The sequence below is a fragment of the Osmia bicornis genome, chromosome 8 (genome assembly GCF_907164935.1).
Source record: "Osmia bicornis bicornis chromosome 8, iOsmBic2.1, whole genome shotgun sequence".
NCBI classification, from domain to species: domain Eukaryota; kingdom Metazoa; phylum Arthropoda; class Insecta; order Hymenoptera; family Megachilidae; genus Osmia; species Osmia bicornis.
In genome coordinates, this window is record NC_060223.1 from 6,665,368 (window position 1) to 6,683,431 (window position 18,064).

At 36.1% G+C, this 18,064-nt stretch overlaps 2 protein-coding genes across 8 annotated transcripts; one reads left to right on the plus strand and one right to left on the minus strand.

The window, feature by feature from the left end:
• Nucleotides 1–5,387: 5,387 nt before the first annotated feature.
• Nucleotides 5,388–11,259, plus strand: LOC114880991 (circadian locomoter output cycles protein kaput-like). Of its 5 annotated transcripts, none has more exons than XM_029197571.2 (13): nt 5,388–5,466; nt 5,529–5,719; nt 6,737–6,781; nt 6,851–6,999; nt 7,291–7,382; nt 7,628–7,832; nt 7,913–8,008; nt 8,084–8,159; nt 8,663–8,901; nt 8,961–9,199; nt 9,393–9,806; nt 9,878–10,051; nt 10,128–11,259. In XM_029197571.2, the coding sequence occupies exons 2-13, from the start codon at nt 5,679–5,681 to the stop codon at nt 10,530–10,532; spliced, it is 2,175 nt and encodes a 724-aa protein (XP_029053404.2). In that variant the 5' UTR covers nt 5,388–5,466; nt 5,529–5,678; the 3' UTR covers nt 10,533–11,259. The 5 variants fall into 5 exon arrangements, with proteins under 5 accessions (XP_029053404.2, XP_029053405.2, XP_029053408.2 ...); XM_029197572.2 differs by having other exon boundaries at nt 5,394–5,449; XM_029197573.2 differs by having other exon boundaries at nt 5,421–5,453.
• Nucleotides 11,260–11,368: 109 nt separating this feature from the next.
• On the minus strand, nt 11,369–17,194 carry LOC114880992 (protein henna). 3 transcript variants are annotated; one of them, XM_029197577.2, is made up of 9 exons: nt 17,023–17,194; nt 13,940–14,068; nt 13,654–13,808; nt 13,407–13,589; nt 13,138–13,334; nt 12,811–13,073; nt 12,456–12,685; nt 11,896–12,093; nt 11,369–11,779 (listed from the first exon to the last, which is right to left on the minus strand). In XM_029197577.2, exons 1-8 carry the CDS (start codon nt 17,095–17,097, stop codon nt 11,931–11,933), a joined length of 1,395 nt encoding a protein of 464 aa, XP_029053410.1. In that variant the 5' UTR covers nt 17,098–17,194; the 3' UTR covers nt 11,369–11,779; nt 11,896–11,930. The 3 variants fall into 3 exon arrangements, with proteins under 3 accessions (XP_029053410.1, XP_029053409.1, XP_029053411.1); XM_029197576.2 differs by having other exon boundaries at nt 11,369–11,790; XM_029197578.2 differs by lacking the exon at nt 17,023–17,194 and adding an exon at nt 14,801–15,075 and having other exon boundaries at nt 11,369–11,790.
• Nucleotides 17,195–18,064: the final 870 nt, after the last annotated feature.

Genomic DNA, 18,064 nt, shown 5'->3' on the forward strand with positions numbered 1-18,064 from the left:
TCACCTGTCATCTTTTCTTCTTTTGAGTCTTAAGACATCAAATCGGGCGAACCTTAGTACGTTTAGACCCAGTGGTGTCTTAAGACGTCAAGTTTAATTTGCAGAATCAGGGCAAAAATATTGGCAGGTCAGCCATGAGAGTACATGAAATTAGAAAATTTCTAATACTTTAATTTCTAATCCTGTTTTGTTACTCGAATATTTTTAAGTTCTTGCTGTGGATGTCTGTTTAAATTTGAAGAGCAATATCTTCTTTAACAAATACAATCAGGATTAAAGGGTTAAATTTCAATTGTCTTCTCGATTGGAAAATATTTTTAAATTAGAAAATAATTTTTCTAACGAATAGACACGAATCGATCGCTCTTGTTGGCTTCACTTTTGATTCGCGAAATGAATATTTCTAATCACAGCGAGAACGGGAGAAAGAAAGGGTGCGCGACAGAGGGGGAGAGAATGTGTGTTTGTATCGTCTCGAGACACGTAATAATTTTATACAACTCGAAACACGGGGTATTCCCTTCGCTTCAATAATCACGTGAAAGTATTCTCTCAGCAGTGTCGAGCAGTCGCGGTTATAAACTAATTGTAAATTTTAGGTATTACCACGCGTATAATACAACAAACAGAGAGAGAGAGAGAGTGGAAGGGAGAGAGTGAGAGTGAGAGTAAAAATTGTGAGCGAAAGAGAGAGAGAGAAAGAAGCGAGGCGTATTATCACGAAGGAGAGGAAGAATAAGAAAAGTAACAAAACAAAAAAAAAGTAATATGATAATACACATAACGACATACTATATTGTAATATTATTTTTCGAACATAGCAATGTAATGTAGATATATATAAATATAAATATAAATATAAATAATTGATTAAGGTAGTCCAGAAGCGTTGGCGTGTCGAGTGGCGCGCGGTCTCAAGCACATATTTTTACCAAGCTTTTTCGAACAAATTACACACCCACCCCACAACCACGGATTCCTAAGCACGGAGAGCTCGAAGAAAGAGGGAAACGGTCAACGTGGCCGCGCGCCACTTCCGCTTCCGCCTCGATTCTTTTAGTACGCGACCGTCGATCGGTCGTCGAACGAAATCGCGCCGTTGCGAAGGAAATCAACGAAAACGAATGGTGAATGTTGCGGGAACGCGTTCGACGATCGAGCTTCCGGTCGAGTTTCAATCGGTCGAGTCGAGAAACGGAACGAGCGGATTGCCCGTTTCGTTTCTCGGCCTCGATTAGTCTGCGTATCCTAATTTTTCAATGTCCGCGAGAGGACAAAGGATTCGAACAGAAGCGTGTACAGCGGGGGTGGTTGGTTTACTGTAATACGAATAAAAGGAACGAGAGAAAAATTAAAGTCAGTTCCCGGATCCTGAATCCCTTCTCCCTTCGATCCTGATTTCGTTTTTCTGATCGTGTCACCTGGCTCTGTGTAAACGTGGTTAAGAGCGTGACAAGATTCACGAAAATATGCGCCCCCATTTTTTCTTTTTATAATAATCCCTCGAACGAACCTGTTCTTTTGTAATACGCGACGTTACTATTGTTAAGTTGAGGTTTCAGAAAGAGACCTCTCGTCAGAGGTGAATTTTTCGAATTCCTTCTTCTTTAATTTTTAGTATCCTTTCTTTTGCTTCGATCTTTTTGTCCATTCAAAGAATCAAGAACGAGAAGCTGGATATTGTTCCATTTCCTGCGAGGCGTAAGCTGCTCGTTTTCTTGATTTTCTTCATCTTCTGTTTTTCGTTCAAAGGGGAATCGAAAAACAAGCGACGAGAAATGAATAGGAACGAGATAGATGATCTTGATGCGAGCAGCTTGTGCTTTGCTTCTAATAGGAAAGAGAAAATAAAACAGATAAACTGTACGGACTAGGGGAAAATTACCATTGTGATGTTTACTGATCAAATATGTCAAAAAACGAAAAAAAAAAAAAAGAAAAAAAAAAGAAAAAAGATGGCCCACTGGTTGTGGCCTGACATTTCTGAATACACTATAAATAATAAATATTACGTAAAATTTAACTGCAGCTGTCTCTATATTTATTCAACATATTCTTCTTTTCAGGTGAAAATAATAAATTTGGATTTCCTTTGCATTTTTGTCCATAATCTTATCTTCGCAGAGACGTCCATCCGTCTCACTTTTTAAGTTGAGAACTACTAGGGACAGAGATATCCTTTATACATCGTTAGAAAGGTCTCGTTGAGATTAGCTCAAAACTGTTGCGTTTGTGTAAATAAGTAGTCGGAGTCAAAATTGCAGATGTTTTAATTTTTCTATAGAAAGTCTATGGACACACATTTTAGCTACGGGGTTTCTGACACCCCTGATAATGTAGGTGAGTATCTCACCCGTACTTCGGGGTCCAAGATGATATTAGGTCGGTGCACAGAGTCACCAGGGTCTCTGACACCCCAAGATCATTCAGGTCTGTATGCAGAGAGCGCCAGCGATGCATCGGAGTATCTAACACCCCGGATCGATACTCAGATAAGTATATTCTCTTCTAAGTTTTCAAGATAGATAAGTAGAAATTAGTTTCTACTTATATTATGATATTTCCTTTTTTGAATGTTTTATACTTTATAGGTCTGATCTTTCCACATCTGTCACATTTACTTGTTCAGTTTTTAGGTATTATATTTCCCTATTTCCGGTCAAATCCATCCCTATCCTGTTTGTTTATCTAGGCCTTATATTTCCCTGGTATCTAGCGCTATCCTGTATTCTCTGTTTCACGATTTGTTCGATTTTAGGACTTATATTTCGGTATTCGTTCTTATGTTTCACTTGTCGGTATTACCGACTGATGGTAAATTACCGACTGATGGTAAATTACCGGCTGACGGCAGTCTCGCAAAAATTTCGAAAAAACAGCGCCCCCTAGCGGCGAAAATGTGAACTAAAATTTCGATGTTGAATCAGCGCCATCTGGTTTTGGAAAAAAGAACTAAATTTTGCTCAATTTTTGGCCCTCTAGCGGCAAAAATGTGAACTAAAATTTCGATGTCGAGTCAGCGCCATCTGGTTTTGGAAAAAAGAACTAAATTTTGCTCAATTTTTGGCCCTCTAGCGGCAAAAATGTGAACTAAAATTTCGATGTCGAGTCAGCGCCATCTGGTTTTGGAAAAAGGAACTAAATTTTGCTCAATTTTTGGCCCTCTAGCGGCAAAAATGTGAACTAAAATTTCGATGTCGAGTCAGCGCCATCTGGTTTTGGAAAAAGGAACTAAATTTTGCTCAATTTTTGGCCCTCTAGCGGCAAAAATGTGAACTAAAATTTCGATGTCGAGTCAGCGCCATCTGGTTTTGGAAAAAGGAACTAAATTTTGCTCAATTTTTGGCCCTCTAGCGGCAAAAATGTGAACTAAAATTTCGATGTCGAATCAGCGCCCTCTGGTGGCGAAAAAAGGAACTAAATTTTGCAAAATTTCTGGCGTAAAACTACTTACCTTTACTTACCTTTACTCGAAGCAGTCTTTGTAATATATTTATTGTAAGGTTTGCAGGGATATAAGGGATGCTGGGATGAAAGGGATGTAGCGATGAAAAGAGTGTAGGGGTGAAGAGAATGTAGGGATGAAAAGAATGTAGGGATGTAAAGAATGTAGGGATGAAAAGAATGTAGGGATGTAATTGATGAAGGGATGAAAAGAATGTAGGGATGTAAAGGATGCATAGATGTAACGGAACGAGGGATGTAAAGGAATTCCGTAGGGGTCCGGGGCTGGGGCCCCGGACTCCACTACACGCGGCCCGAGGAGTGCCGGCATCGGGTGTGGCCCCCGATGTCGGCGGAGTTTGGCACATGGGGGAGGAGGAGGTTAGATACTCCACCCTATAGCCCCAGTGCAGGCCACCGTGGTGGTTTTAGTGGGTAAGAATCCCACACTACCTCCGACCCCTCCCCAGGGGGGTTGGAGGTGTCTTTCTGAAGATTTCCACCACGTAAAAAAAAAAAAAAAAAAAAAAAGATACAAAGTGATTGAGGAGTAGACCCAGCGAGGCTCACCGGATGAGTGAAAAAATAAGCAACTGCGAAGGGAGGCCTTGGTTCATGAAGAGGAACAGGATAATAAATAACTCGGAAGGGTGGTCCCTATAATAAAATAATAATTAGAAATTGGGTAAATTAAGTAATAACTCAGTTGCTTTTTTTAAAATAATTTATTTACCAAAACTTGTACTAGTTTTGATTAAAAAATAATGTCAGAGGGAGTCGAAATTGTCTTCCTGCTATCAATGCGAGGTGCGGTAGAAGAAGGATTAAACAGGCATGATGTTGCACCGACTGTGTTCCGTACATATATGCAGATTTAACTGCGCCTGGGTGCATCTGGGACCCCGATATCATGACCTCTGGAGAATGGTAGCATGTCCAGTCTTCTTGTAACTGTAGCCACTGTCACGACGCTGCCAGCGCATTGATAAGCCGCGACTGCGCGTTGTCGGGAAACATTCAGCGTCTGTAATACGTTTACGGAAAGTTTACTTTGAAGTTAGCCGCAAATTTCTATTTCTATGTCCACAATTCCCTTTCAAAATGCGATCGCTTGATTCTACTGTTTGCGAAAATAACCCATTTTTGTATAAAATGAAATAATTACATCAGATCTCCAGATTTCATTGCTACATTTTAAATTCTGTAAATCAATGCGTTGATCCACTAACTTAGAGTCATGTCCCTAGTGAAATCAATATTCAAATAGTATTTTTTAATTAATTGTAGATAATTAGAATCTTTTTAGATTTCTACAGAACGCGTAGGACATTCTAATTTTGCGTAACACATGAACCCTCAGACGGCGGACCATGGAGAGAGAGAGCCCCCATTTAAATTTAATTTTGTATTTCATATTTTTATTTTCTATAAAACTCTTTTATTTTAAAATTATTCAATTAACTTTAGATTAATAACCTTATATATGTTTTATCAGTTTGGGTCTCGACTGACCCAGACTCCGCTGTTCAAAATTTAATCGGTGCAGTGAAAGAAGGCGTATATAGTCAGACACGCTATGGTTTTCATCTTTCGAACTCCTATTTTTGTAAACGAGAACGTCTCAATAAAAAAATAAATTGTAATATTGGTATAATAATAATAAAACATACAAATTTCAGAATTTTGAGTTTAATTCCCTTGAATTTTAGAATGCTGAAAGGGGCAGTCCTCAATTTTGAGAGGACCAAGTCTACCTTGTACCTATCATAACTATTCTAAAATTACATCAGAAAGATTGTTGCACTGTCAGAAATGTTTAACCAAAAATATGAAGGTGAAACGTATCGAACTAAACGTCGATAAATGGAGTTTCGAGGAGAGAGATTCAGCTTCGAATTGGAGCATGCGTTCTCGTGGCCGCGGAATACTCAGAGGAGATAGTGATATAGGTGAGTGTATGCAACTTCAGACAGTGCAGCAGACCTTCCATCGCGAAATCGTGAGCGTACGTAAGCATTGCACGTATGTACAGTGCTCGACCGATTGTCAAGAGACGATCAGTCTCTAAGTAATTCTGTTCGCAGCGAAAAATGTACCGGCCAACGGCTACTCTGCGATTAACGAGAAACCAAGAACCTCGGTGAAGACGAGGGTCGCTCCGACTGCTGCAACCAACGGCGTGCTGTATAGCCGTGTAATTGTTACTACAACATACGTACGCGTTGGAGAGTTACATGGCGAGTTATTCGCGAGGACGTTCCTCTCGACAATCCGAGTGAGTGACACGCAATTATGTGCTTTGATCTGGAACCATTTAAACGCGTCGCTCCTTGTCTCTCCTGAAACATTCGCTCCTTGAAATCGAAAGTTTCTCCTCCACTCGTCTCGACTGTATTATTAAATAATAGGTTTTTTAGTTTTATAATATTGCCTAACGTTGCTGACACTCTGGTATAGTTTGATTTCAAACGATAGAACGCCTTCAGGCTCTTACTGTTTCTACCGAACTGACATAGAAAAATCTTCTTTCAATTGTTGTTGAATAGAGTTAGTATATTAAATAATAGATTTTCTAGTCTTATACTTCAATGATCTCTCCCTGGCTATTTAGTCATTGAAAATGGAAATTGTTCTTTTATCTGTTTGTAATTTCAGTATACAAAAGATTTTTCTGCTTTTGTTAATTTATTTAACGCTATTGGTGTGAAATTGTATTGCAGGCATCACTGGTAATCCTCGCCTCAATTGAATGATTAACAAAATGAAATAGTAGACAAATTTTGAATAGCCTTAATGTTGTATTAATTAATGTAAGGTGGCAAATTAAGAATGGAAATTCTAAGATTAATCTGACGTATTGTTTGTGTCTGATCACACATGACTAGATTCACTGCGACGGACAACCGATTACAATCGCTAATTTTTATAATTTTTGTTTAATAAAATGATTCAACAATGTCGATTACATAGGGATATATTGCCCTTAAATACTATTATCCAACCAATATTGATTGCTAAACCTGTTATACAAGAGATGGTTCCTTGGTATGATCCCCTTACACCACACGTGGTTTTCTGCGCTGAGCAAGAAAATCATTAATTTTCCTTTATTCTCTATAAGAGCATCTGTTTCTCAAATGATAGAATCAAATTTTAATATTTGAATACAGAAATCAATATTAATATCAAATAGCAGTATTTAATAATTAAAGTTGTATAGATACCAACATTACTCTTCCAAATTTTCATTTATCTTTCTTATAATTAATTAATTTATGAATATTCCAATTAGTGATACGATGGACGATGATGTTGACGATAAGGATGACACAAAACGGTGAGCATTCGATTATCATAAAAACTTTGCAAAGCATTGTGCTCATACCATTCGATTCTTTCCTGTTAGGAAATCACGTAATTTAAGTGAGAAAAAACGACGTGATCAATTCAACATGCTTGTTAATGAGCTTGGAAGCATGGTTAATCCGAATACACGGAAAATGGACAAATCTACCGTATTAAAGTCGACGATTTCGTTCCTGAAGAATCACAATGGTGAGTCATTTAATGATCTACCGCTTATATCATAAAAATTATAATCTAAGATCAATAAAATTTTTTTAATGGAATTATGTAATTTGGTATACATGAATCGAAGCGTCTTTTCATTCGCTACAAAAAATTACTAAGATACGTGGGTCGAAAATTGATTAGTTCAAAAGATATCTCAGGGAGAGACTTGGGCTTTCAAAATTTTCAAAATTCAATATTAGAATTTGAGACATTCTATATATTCTGAATACTGAAAGAATAATAAAATATTAGCTTGACTTACAAATGTTGCAGCGATAGCTGTCAGATCGAGGGTGCACGAAATTCAAGAAGATTGGAAACCATCATTCCTTTCGAACGAAGAATTCACACATCTCATATTAGAGGTACGAGAGTCTCATTGTGCTTAATCGTCAGGTCTAAAACAATATCACTGCTGACTAGATGTTTCAGATGATTTATCTTCCTCAAAATATTAAGAACGAGCGCATAGTATTTATTAGAATTTTTATTTATCAGATATGTGAATAATTGATCGAGTGTTTGCAAATTGATTAGTAGCATGATTGTCGATGTTCCGTCGAATGATGTTGTTACTGATAAAAACCCAAGCAACATTTCCTCAATATAGGCTCTGGACGGTTTTATAATGGTATTTTCTTCAAGCGGGCGCATTTATTACGTGTCCGAAAGTGTTACGTCTCTACTTGGATATCTTCCAAACGAGTTAGAGAATACAACAATCTATGATATTACATATCAAGAGGACCAATCATCCTTATACAACGTATTATTGAATCCTGCCAATACGAGGGATCGACGAAATATTAAAAAAGGTGAATGATTACCTTTTATAAATTGACAATGGAATATTAACTAAAGATTTAATAAATTTTAACGACGATTTAATGCACAGAGGATCAAATATTCTTCTCCTGTCACATAAAAAGGGGTGGTCTAAATGTCCAGGAGAACCCAGTATACGAGCTTGTACAATTTGTTGGATATTTTCGTACGTAATTAATTATATTCCCTTTTAACATTGCAGATTGCATTAAGTAGTATAGATACATTATTTTTGTTCCAGGCTCCGACGTCGATACGGAGGTAGACAATTTATTACCGAACACGAAGTTCGGCAGTACCACTGGAATAGATACAAAGTAATTACATTGCAAATTAAAACAAAAAAAGAATGCACAAGGTATTCCGATGATAATTCTACATGTAATAATTAATCGAAAGTGTGGAATAAAACTTAGCTAGTCGAAAGTTACATTTGTACAAGTTCCATGTTTTGCTCTAAAGTTTAATTGTGATATGTCTTGTCCACAATACCTACTATCGTTCCTACTTCATTAATTTGCAAATTGCTTAAAAAATGTTAATCTATATTCTGTTATAAATATGAAATTTTATTCAACACTTTCCACTTGTTTGTTCATGTAGAATTATTATTTTTCCGGTTTACATAATTATTTGTAAGACATCCCGTAGGATGAATCGTCTAATTTGTGCGTTTCAAATATTTCGGTAGAAATTTAATATAAAATAAATGATTCTGTATTAGCGGAAATATTTTAGATATACAATTTAGGTGCACTTTGTAATAGACACGATCGCTATACCAAATTCTATTGCAGTGAATTCGCTTCTGTTACCTTAGATTAGTTTTCGTGGGTACAGGACGTCTTCAAACGCCCCAATTGATCCGCGAATTATCCGTAATGGATAACACAAAGTCAGAATTCACGTCCCGGCACAGTCTCGAATGGAAATTCTTATTTCTTGATCATCGAGCACCTCCTATCATCGGCTACCTTCCCTTCGAAGTGTTAGGCACGTCTGGCTACGATTATTACCACGTGGATGATTTAGATAAAGTAGTCATGTGTCACGAATCATGTAAGTATGAAACTGTATTCAAAAACATGAAGTAGAAATGAGGAAGGATTTTTTTACAGTAATGCAAAAGGGTGAAGGAACCTCCTGCTACTACAGGTTTCTCACGAAAGGCCAACAATGGATATGGTTACAGACTAGATTTTACATCACGTATAATCAATGGAATTCTAAGCCAGAATTCATTGTCTGCACGCACTATGTCGTTAGCTACATCGACGTAATTAAAGAATTACGTAAAGAGACAGAGAATTTTAATAAGGAACAAAATCAGGATGTTTTAATACCAGTGAAACAGCAGGTATATCTATTTTAAGTTCTAATTGCAACTCTAAGCTAAGAAATTGTTAACCACCGAATGGCGGACCATGGAGAGAGCCCCAATTTTAATTAAATTTTGTTAAAGGCGAAATACATGTAGAGTCTTTTCCAAAATACGTGTAGAATAGAAGTCTTTTCTAAAAATTAATTAAAATGGAAATTCCTATTTATAGGTAACGACGTCCTGTCCAGTTTCGCCGACACAGTGGCCGAAATCGTCGAGGACGTCGAAATCGGTAGCATCGAACACCCGATCGCGACACGTAGAAAGTTCCGACTCTTCCTCGGTGTCAGCTTCTCTACGAAGTTCTCCACATTCCCAAATCACACACATTTCAAGATCGAAAGGAACATCGGCGAACAGTTCGATCACGTCGAAAACTCACCCCATACCCCCCATGGACAATAGACCGCAGCAGCAGCAACAGCAGCCGCAACATCAGCAACAACCTCTGATAGATGTCGATCAGAGTTGTATTAATTTCATTGAACAAACACCGTACGCGACTGTTAATCTGCAGCCTGTGGTCAGTACAGCTTTCGCAGCACCGGCTACGCCGATCGTCTCCACCCTTTCAACCCCCGAGGTAAAAATATAAAGAAAATTCTGATCCTTCTAAATTTTCCTCAGAATTAAAGTACCGATTGATATTTTTAGATGTTACATCAACAGGGTATCGTGATGACACCGGCACAGAATCAAATTCAAGACGAGTTGCAGCGTAAACACGAGGAACTGCAACAATTGATAGTGCATCAACAGGAAGAACTTAGAAGGGTGTCGGAACAATTATTCATCGCCAGATATGGAATTCTGTCGCCGTTACTTAATGTACGTATTTTAAATAGAGTACCTAATGCTACCTAAATGGACTTTTTGTTTATTTAAAATAATATTTTCATTGCAGGCGAGCATGCCTTACAATGCAACGAATGCATGCCAGCAAATGAACCGATGCAACACGAACAATTCCAACGTGCAATTACCCACGTCGAGCAGCGTGCAAGGTGTGAACGTTCTTCCTCTGCCGATCACGGTGCCAGTGCCAATAGTGCCTACCGAATTGTTCTCTCACCCCCTGACGGTGAGCCCTGTGCCAACAGTACCGGCCGCTGTCCAAGGAAACGTCGCCGCCATGATTCAACCCCTACAGCCGCAAGCCCAGCAACAACCCCAACAGCAAGCATCGACGCAACCTAACAACAATCCTCCGGATCTCGTGCCTTTTCAAATCTGTCCCCATCAAGGTGATATACTGTACAACGACATGGAAACGCCTGCGAATCAACAGCAAAGATCGTCGCAAAATTGAGAACCGGAAGCGAGAAATTAGAAAGAGGAAATTTGGCTCGTGTGGGGCTGGTGTACGTGAAACAGTTATAGGATAACTGGCTGACCAATTTTGTAAAAAATAATAGTTTTAACTGTTGGAACTTTGAAGTTGAATTGAATTTTATAGTATTTAATGATGAAAGATTATATTAATTTTTTTTGTAAATTGATCTTAATATTAATATCTTTCGAGTTAGGATGTCGAGAATTTATCATCTGTTCATTTAATGATTCATGCATTATTTAAAATTTAAGTTTTTAATGTTATCGCGAGTAGAGGAGCCTCCTTTCCCTATATCGCCAACTGTACACTATCGAGAATTCATATTTCAGTCTTCAGGCAATATTCATCAAACATTCGACTTTATTTATTGTTGATAAAATCAAAAATAGGATTATGGAAAGGACGAATAACGTCACTGGTATGTGTATATGTATATACCTATGATACTGTTGTCTAATATGAATTGAACAAAGTACAGGACGTAAAAGGAGGAATAGTATTTTTTAATTTATTTACAAGAGTACAAAAAACTGGAGAAAGCGAAAACTGTATGTTCCATATGTAGGTACATAGAGACAATAATCGATCATTTAATTCAATGATGTTTATTATAGGAAACGAGTACGGAAACAGGGTATATTCGAAAATTTATATATATATATATATGTATACATATGTATATTAATATATTTTGTTGTAAATGTGTAGTGATAGATTTTTGAGCGTACCTATACCCGTGGATGTGAGACCGAAATTGGTATATTTTATAATTGTTATATTGATTATACATGTACATTCCAAGTGAAATCGTGTAAAAGTTAATAAATTGTTATATATTAACAATAATAGGAATACATGATTAAAAGAAATTCAAGAAAATATTCATACGTATTACAAATAAAGATTCCTAAACCCAACGAAATATTTCTGCAACTTTTTTAATAATGCTACTTTAAAAATTATTATTTATTAAATTTTAAGTAATAACTTCATAAGATGCCAATAGGACGAAAGGAGAAACAAGTGCTGTCAAGCCGGACTCAAAGCAGGCTCCTTGATAGTAATATGGATTGCGCATGCGTGGAATACAAGAGTCATATTGGTTGCGCATGCGCGGAGTACATGAGTCATATTGGTTGCGCATGCGTGGAATACAAGTCATATTGGTTGCGCATGCGCAGAGTTGAATAAAATCTGAGACACTCAAAAGTGACATAAGCGTGCTAAAAAGAAACTTTTAAAAATATCGTTTTATTATTTTTCAAACACGTACCTTTTAATTAAATACTAAAATATTGGAAAAATTAAATGTTTATTAAATTAGTATTAAAGAACTTACGTTTTCTCTGCTGGTAAAATATTGAATATTCATTTCTATTGCTTTAATTTTTTGAGAGCATCCATAAGAATTTGTACTTCTTGATTTACATTGTAAATGAGGTCCTCGATTTGGTGTTTGCTATCTATTATACTTATGCTCTGAGTATACGGGTCGTATCTGACCGCGAATTTCCTTGGTATGGTCTCGGAAAATTTGCTGAAAGCAGAAAACTTGTTTCTTAGCAAGTTGAACAATTTTATGAACTAGCTGATGCACTGATTTAAAGCCCCTTATATACCGAATAAAAATAAAAATTATATCAATCGGTTTGACGTCATTTCAAAAGTATATGCATTCTTCGAACAAGATTTATGAAACTTTCATTTACCAATATGTAAAATAATAATTGCGTAACCGATCGGAATAAAACATGATCGCTGGTATTGATTAATCGAATATTTATAAAAACTGCAAAAAAATGAGCCAAGAGTAACGTAAAACGAACGGAACTTGATTCGTAGCATTTACCAGCAGATAGTGTAATCTGAAAGCATACAAATTCGACTGGTTTTACTCACATCATTTTCTGCTTCGCATCTTCGAAGTCCTCGGCAACGAAATACACTGGTTGATATTCCGTTATCGGATACTTCTGCAACGCAGTCTTCGCCGGTTCAAAAGGTCGCAGTTCTGGTTTACCGCTCAAACAATACCCCAGCTCACCGAAAGATGAGAGTAATCCAGCGCCGTACGCTTTCAGCTCGCCATTTTGCCGGCACATACCAAATTCTACCGTGAACCAGAAACACTGGAAGAAAAATTATGCTGTCGAAATGTCCCACCGAAAGGTTTCCATATATCAGAAAAAGAATTAATATTAGACTGATAAATGTGCTAAAGTCTATGGAAAATATATATATATGTATAAACTACCGTAGCAAGTTTCTCGATATATTCATCCGGTGCCCCAAGGGATGCCAGACCTATAACTTGACAGAACTGAGCGAACGAAGGATCGGCAAACAACGGAACATGACCAAGTATTTCGTGGCATACGTCAGGTTCAGGTGTGTACAGAGGTTTACTACTGTGTCTGATATACTGCGTGGAATGGAACACTCTGAAAGCCAAGCCAGCAAGGAAATCGCGCGAGGAAAGAAGACCAGCTACTGGACGAAGCGTAAAACCTGTAGAATCTATACAAAAAAATAAAATTATATTAAATACAATTGTAGTGAAATTTTATTCAATAATAATCACCTCTTAAGAAATCTGATATATCCTCCAATTGAGGGATGTTATCTTCCCTGTAGCCACAATTTTCAATCAGCAAAGGAAACACGTGATTGTGCTCCTTGCAAGCATACTTTGGATAAAGTTTCGTCAGGTTCCGGAAAACCACCCCCCAAGTCTCGATCTCCTCTTTAGTGTACTCCACTCTGGGTATTGGTTGACCACTGAAACAAAAAATCAGAAGTATTAGTAAACGGTTCCAGGACTTCGTTATTTAATTGAACGAGGAAACTCACTGTTTGTAATGGTAAGCTAGGTCAGCAAAGTACTTGCGCCTTTGTCGGTAAACGGGGTCCGTGAATCCAGGATGGTCGCTGTCCAGTTCAGATCCATAAGAGAGGATTTGGTTGGCGAATTTGTCGAGGTCCCTGATCCTTCTCGGGAACCATGGCACGGTCCCCATATTATCTTTATGATTTCTAATCAGAGGATCGAGAATGAAATATTGGAAAGTGTCGTATCAATTGTTATTTTGATATTCACCTAGATATAATTGAGAAATAGCTGCACTGCTCGCGTAAATTTTCTATCACTGCTCCAAGATTTCCACCGGGCGCGCATTCCACCATGAATTCGTACAGGTTCGATCGACGAAGCGAGCTTCTCGATTCGATGTGCAATAAATTGACCTCATGTTGCTGTGAATGAAATCGTTCGATCGAAATTGCAAACGCAAAATTAGTTTTTGGAAGTTTCGTTAGGATCGAGGATTTTGTTATCGAGGATCGAATATCAATTTAATTTGTATAATTTTGATGAGGAAACTCACAGCAAATAGTTGAAGATATCTTCCTAATGCTCCAACGGAATCTTCTTCTTTGGGTGAAAAAATCAAACAAGTGCTTTTAGCCGAGTCTGTACCCTCCTTGATGTAGTTTCCTCCATGTACCAATTTGGGCTTTTTAAAATAATGACAGAAATATTTATTTTGATTAATTTGTCTCGATCTTTTTATTTTTAAATAATTTTAAAAAATGCTACAAAGTATCATTCTCCTTCATTTTGAAATCGACGTTCTATCTATTGAAGTTAGTTTTTCTTCTACTGCATTTGATATTTGAGATGTAACACAGGAAGACGGTAGATAAATGAGAAAATCCAAGTAAGGGAAGGAGAAGAGAAAGTAGTGAAAAAAGTTACGTTATATAAACGTTTACATTCGATTATGCTCACATGATTTTTCTTCAATCTTAATAAATTCTTTGTTAAAATTACAATAAATTAATTAATCTTTAAAATCTAAAGAATGAACATTTATTAGTAAAATCTACATATGCTGATTTGCGTAATTTGAGAAATTTAAAAATCTCTGAATCTGAAAATTAAAAAAGAAAGAATTCAAAAAACCTAAACTGCTTTGCTAAACTGAATAAATTTACATGTATTTTCTAACGACAGATCGTTTATAAAATCTTCCAAAATTCACAAAATTACAATTCTTCGCGAAACAATATTCCACAAGTAGGAATTGACATCTTTAAACGGCAAACAATCTCAAGGTAAACCAGAACGATTGAAAACATTTTAACAAACGTATCTGAGTACTTTTACGTTCACGAGTACAAGGTGACAAATAAAATATTCACAGGAAATACAAGTTTTCTATTTTTTGAATTTAAAATATCCTTACGTCGTGCATCATGAGTGTAGCTTTGATATGATTCTCGTAGCCGACGTACATATATACAAATGAAGATTATTTTACACCGTGAAGCTGATAGCCTGAGAGAGACTGTTACAGAAACTACACTTCATTAACCTGTCACGACGTCTACTTTTATAAGACACACAACACCATCGCGATCCCCTCTTTTATATACTTGTTCACCACAATTTTCTATCTTTCGGTGAAACTGCAAGACGTTTATAGTTAATTCCGTTCAAGCGGAGCTATGCAACAAAAACTCTTCGCCTTCCGATCCCGAGTGTCCTTTTACAAAAATCCCACGACAAAGGAAGGGGAGACGCTCACCGATCGTGTAATTTTCGACAGTTTTGCATCATTCTAATTATAATCAACAACGTTGAATACCAAGGTCGATTTCACCCACTGAAATCTGCCTTTTTCTGATATAAATATAGATATGTTAAAAATGATTTTATGTAAATTTAGCTTCAACTTTGATAACCGTAAATATTCTATCATTTATTTCCATCCACTGTGTTAGGTATTAATTTCAATTTGGAAACTAATAATTTTTTATAATTACAAGAATAGATCGAACTTCTATTCCACTTTCTTAGATCATATATTTCAACGAATGAAATCAGGAAGTTTTACCTAAGAAATCTGGGTAATCACTGGGTAATTCCTGATTAATGTTAAATGCATATTTATTTTTCATTGCATGTTTATAGATTATGAAACAGGTCATCAATTATGTAATTGAATCGACCGCAATTACGTTAAAAAAGTATGAAGACACTTGGGTCGAAAATTGATCAATTCAAAAGATATCTCGAGGAGAGACGAGTTTCCCAAATTCGAAAAATTTTTTTTGGAATTTTGTACTTCGCTTGATGCCAAATTTTGCGTCTTGCTATTCTTTACAAAAAAGTTTAAGAAGCTTGACTCGAAAATTGATTAGTTCAAAAGATATCCCTGGGAGAGACCACCAACCTATCCCTGTCTCTCCCTAAGGTATCTTTTGAACCAATCAATTTTCGACTAATGTGTCATAATACGATTTTATAGAGAATGATATTACGCTTCGATTGACGTATAAAAAAGTACATAGTTCCATTAAAAAAAATGAAGTTGACCTTGAAATCTTTGACACACCTCCACTTCCGGTACCGGCACGTGTGCGGGTATTGCGTCGTGCTTCAATTGGACGCCATTTAACTTTTCCTAATAGCAATTATTCTATCTTTCATTATTTTAGAGCCATAACTAGGCCCAATTACATGGGACATCCTTTATAGTACTATGAGGCTCATTAATGAACCATGCAATCTTGTTATCAAGTGTTATTACTCTATGTAACTTAAAAAGAATAAAAAATAAAAAATTGTTACATTTTATATGTAGTTCCTTTTTTATATCCTAGTCTCATTACCTTTATTTTAGCCTATAATCATGTACTATCAATAAATAAGAGCTCAATAAAATTATGTAAATGTTAAGTTATGTAATGTTATTAATATCCATTCAACAAAATATGATAGATTGCTACTGTTGTATATAAAATAACGTACGAATATAAACTACTATTATTTCTTATTACATAATTTTTATTACTTTTTCTTGTCACTTCATTATTATAATTATTATTTTGACTAAGACTACGATAGCTGTCGAACAAGTTCCTCGTTTATTAATTCTTCGCAAACTGGTTTTGCTACTCCTGGATCATAAATTATATTAAATTGATGTTTGTATTCTTTATTAACTTTGCAAATAATACTGTAAAATTCCTGAACAACATTCGTGGAGATATATAACCAAAATTCGAATTTTTAATATCTCATAGTATTTAATTTCTTTCAAAATTTTATTTTTAGTGACAGTCATTGACGTAACTAAACAGGTGCCAGTCCTACGCTCTCCAAAATCTGGCCCCTCCACACTTTACCAAAATTTGTCAAAATAAAAATAAGCAGCTGCACCGAAATGCAGCACTTCATATTTTTAAGAGAAACAATATTATCACTGATATGATAGCAATATCAATAACCCTATGACGTTCAGAACTATAATTTTCTTTTCCATTCATTCATAATGAAACACTTTGCCAACGTTGTAAACATTGTTCGCTAAATTAAAGTAAATATTTTAATTGATTTTAACCGATCGACGTCGGACAGTGCTTTTAACTAATTTGGAACTGGACTAATGTTTATCTCTCTTACCTTATCAGGTGATGAACTATACGACTCATTGTCTTTCGTATCTGTCTGGGTTGCTGGCGTGTTTTTCGCGTACATTTTGCAAAATATTTTAGTTAATACGAATGTGAAAGTGGTCAGGCAACAGTGTCACGATTTTCACAAGCTGAGCGCCTTTATAGGACTGGTTCTGATCGCGTTGCGCTGATCAATTTTAATGAGATGCCGCCACAGGTTGATAGAAAATATTCACTGATCGCGTAGAAAATTAACATAGGATACGTTTTAAGAAATAGCATGCAATAGAGGCGGTAATAACATGGAACATCCATTTTGTTATTCCATCTAAGAAATCAACGATTTTGGTGCATCACGTATTAATTTTGATATATCTTTATTTCGTTAAAATTAATTAATAAAATTAAGCTTGCAATTACATTAACAGAACAGAATTGTTCTATACATGATCGCTCTATCGACAATTATCTGCGACCATTATTCATTCATTAAATGTTTTCGTTAAAGGAAACAAATTATTCCATTTTCCACCCTGAGTAAATGAAAATTTTAATTAACACTATTCATTAGAGCATTGGACCAGAAAGACGGAAGAAAGACAAGAAGTCCTGTCTTTCAAATATTTATTTCTTCTAATTTTCCTATAAATTGTTAAAAAGAAATTGTTAATGTTTTAAGTGACAGGGTACTTGAATAACCCTTTCTTTATACGAAGCAGGGAATTTAAAAATGTCGCGATATTAATATAGATAATTGTAGTATGAATTATGTCTAACTGTTTACCAAATATGAACGTCAATGAACGTCGAAATACAAATTCGATTGGTCAGTACGAACAAAAAAAAAAGACCGTCCTGTTATCAATGCTTGACCCTCAGGCTGTTTCTTCACTGCGATAGGGATGCACGAATGCTGTTAATATCGTTGCCGCAATAACTGGAAGACGCGTTCGTCATTGATAATGTAAGCATAATCTTAGCTCGAAGAACGAAATAAACTCGCTGAGCAGATAGATCCAGTGCGAAATTCTATTCGATCATGAAAGCAT

Coding starts and splice junctions, on each gene's coding strand:
- LOC114880991 (XM_029197571.2), top strand. CDS start 5,679: ATGGCGAGTTATTCGCGAGGACGTTCCTCTCGACAATCCGA. Junction 8,160..8,662: donor ACCACTGGAATAGATACAAA/GTAATTACATTG, acceptor CTGTTACCTTAG/ATTAGTTTTCGTGGGTACAG. Junction 10,052..10,127: donor TTCTGTCGCCGTTACTTAAT/GTACGTATTTTA, acceptor TTTTCATTGCAG/GCGAGCATGCCTTACAATGC.
- LOC114880992 (XM_029197577.2), bottom strand. CDS start 17,097: ATGTACGCGAAAAACACGCCAGCAACCCAGACAGATACGAAAGACAAT. Junction 12,686..12,810: donor ATATCGAGAAACTTGCTACG/GTAGTTTATACA, acceptor TTTTTCTTCCAG/TGTTTCTGGTTCACGGTAGA. Junction 12,094..12,455: donor GATGCGAAGCAGAAAATGAT/GTGAGTAAAACC, acceptor TTCTGCTTTCAG/CAAATTTTCCGAGACCATAC.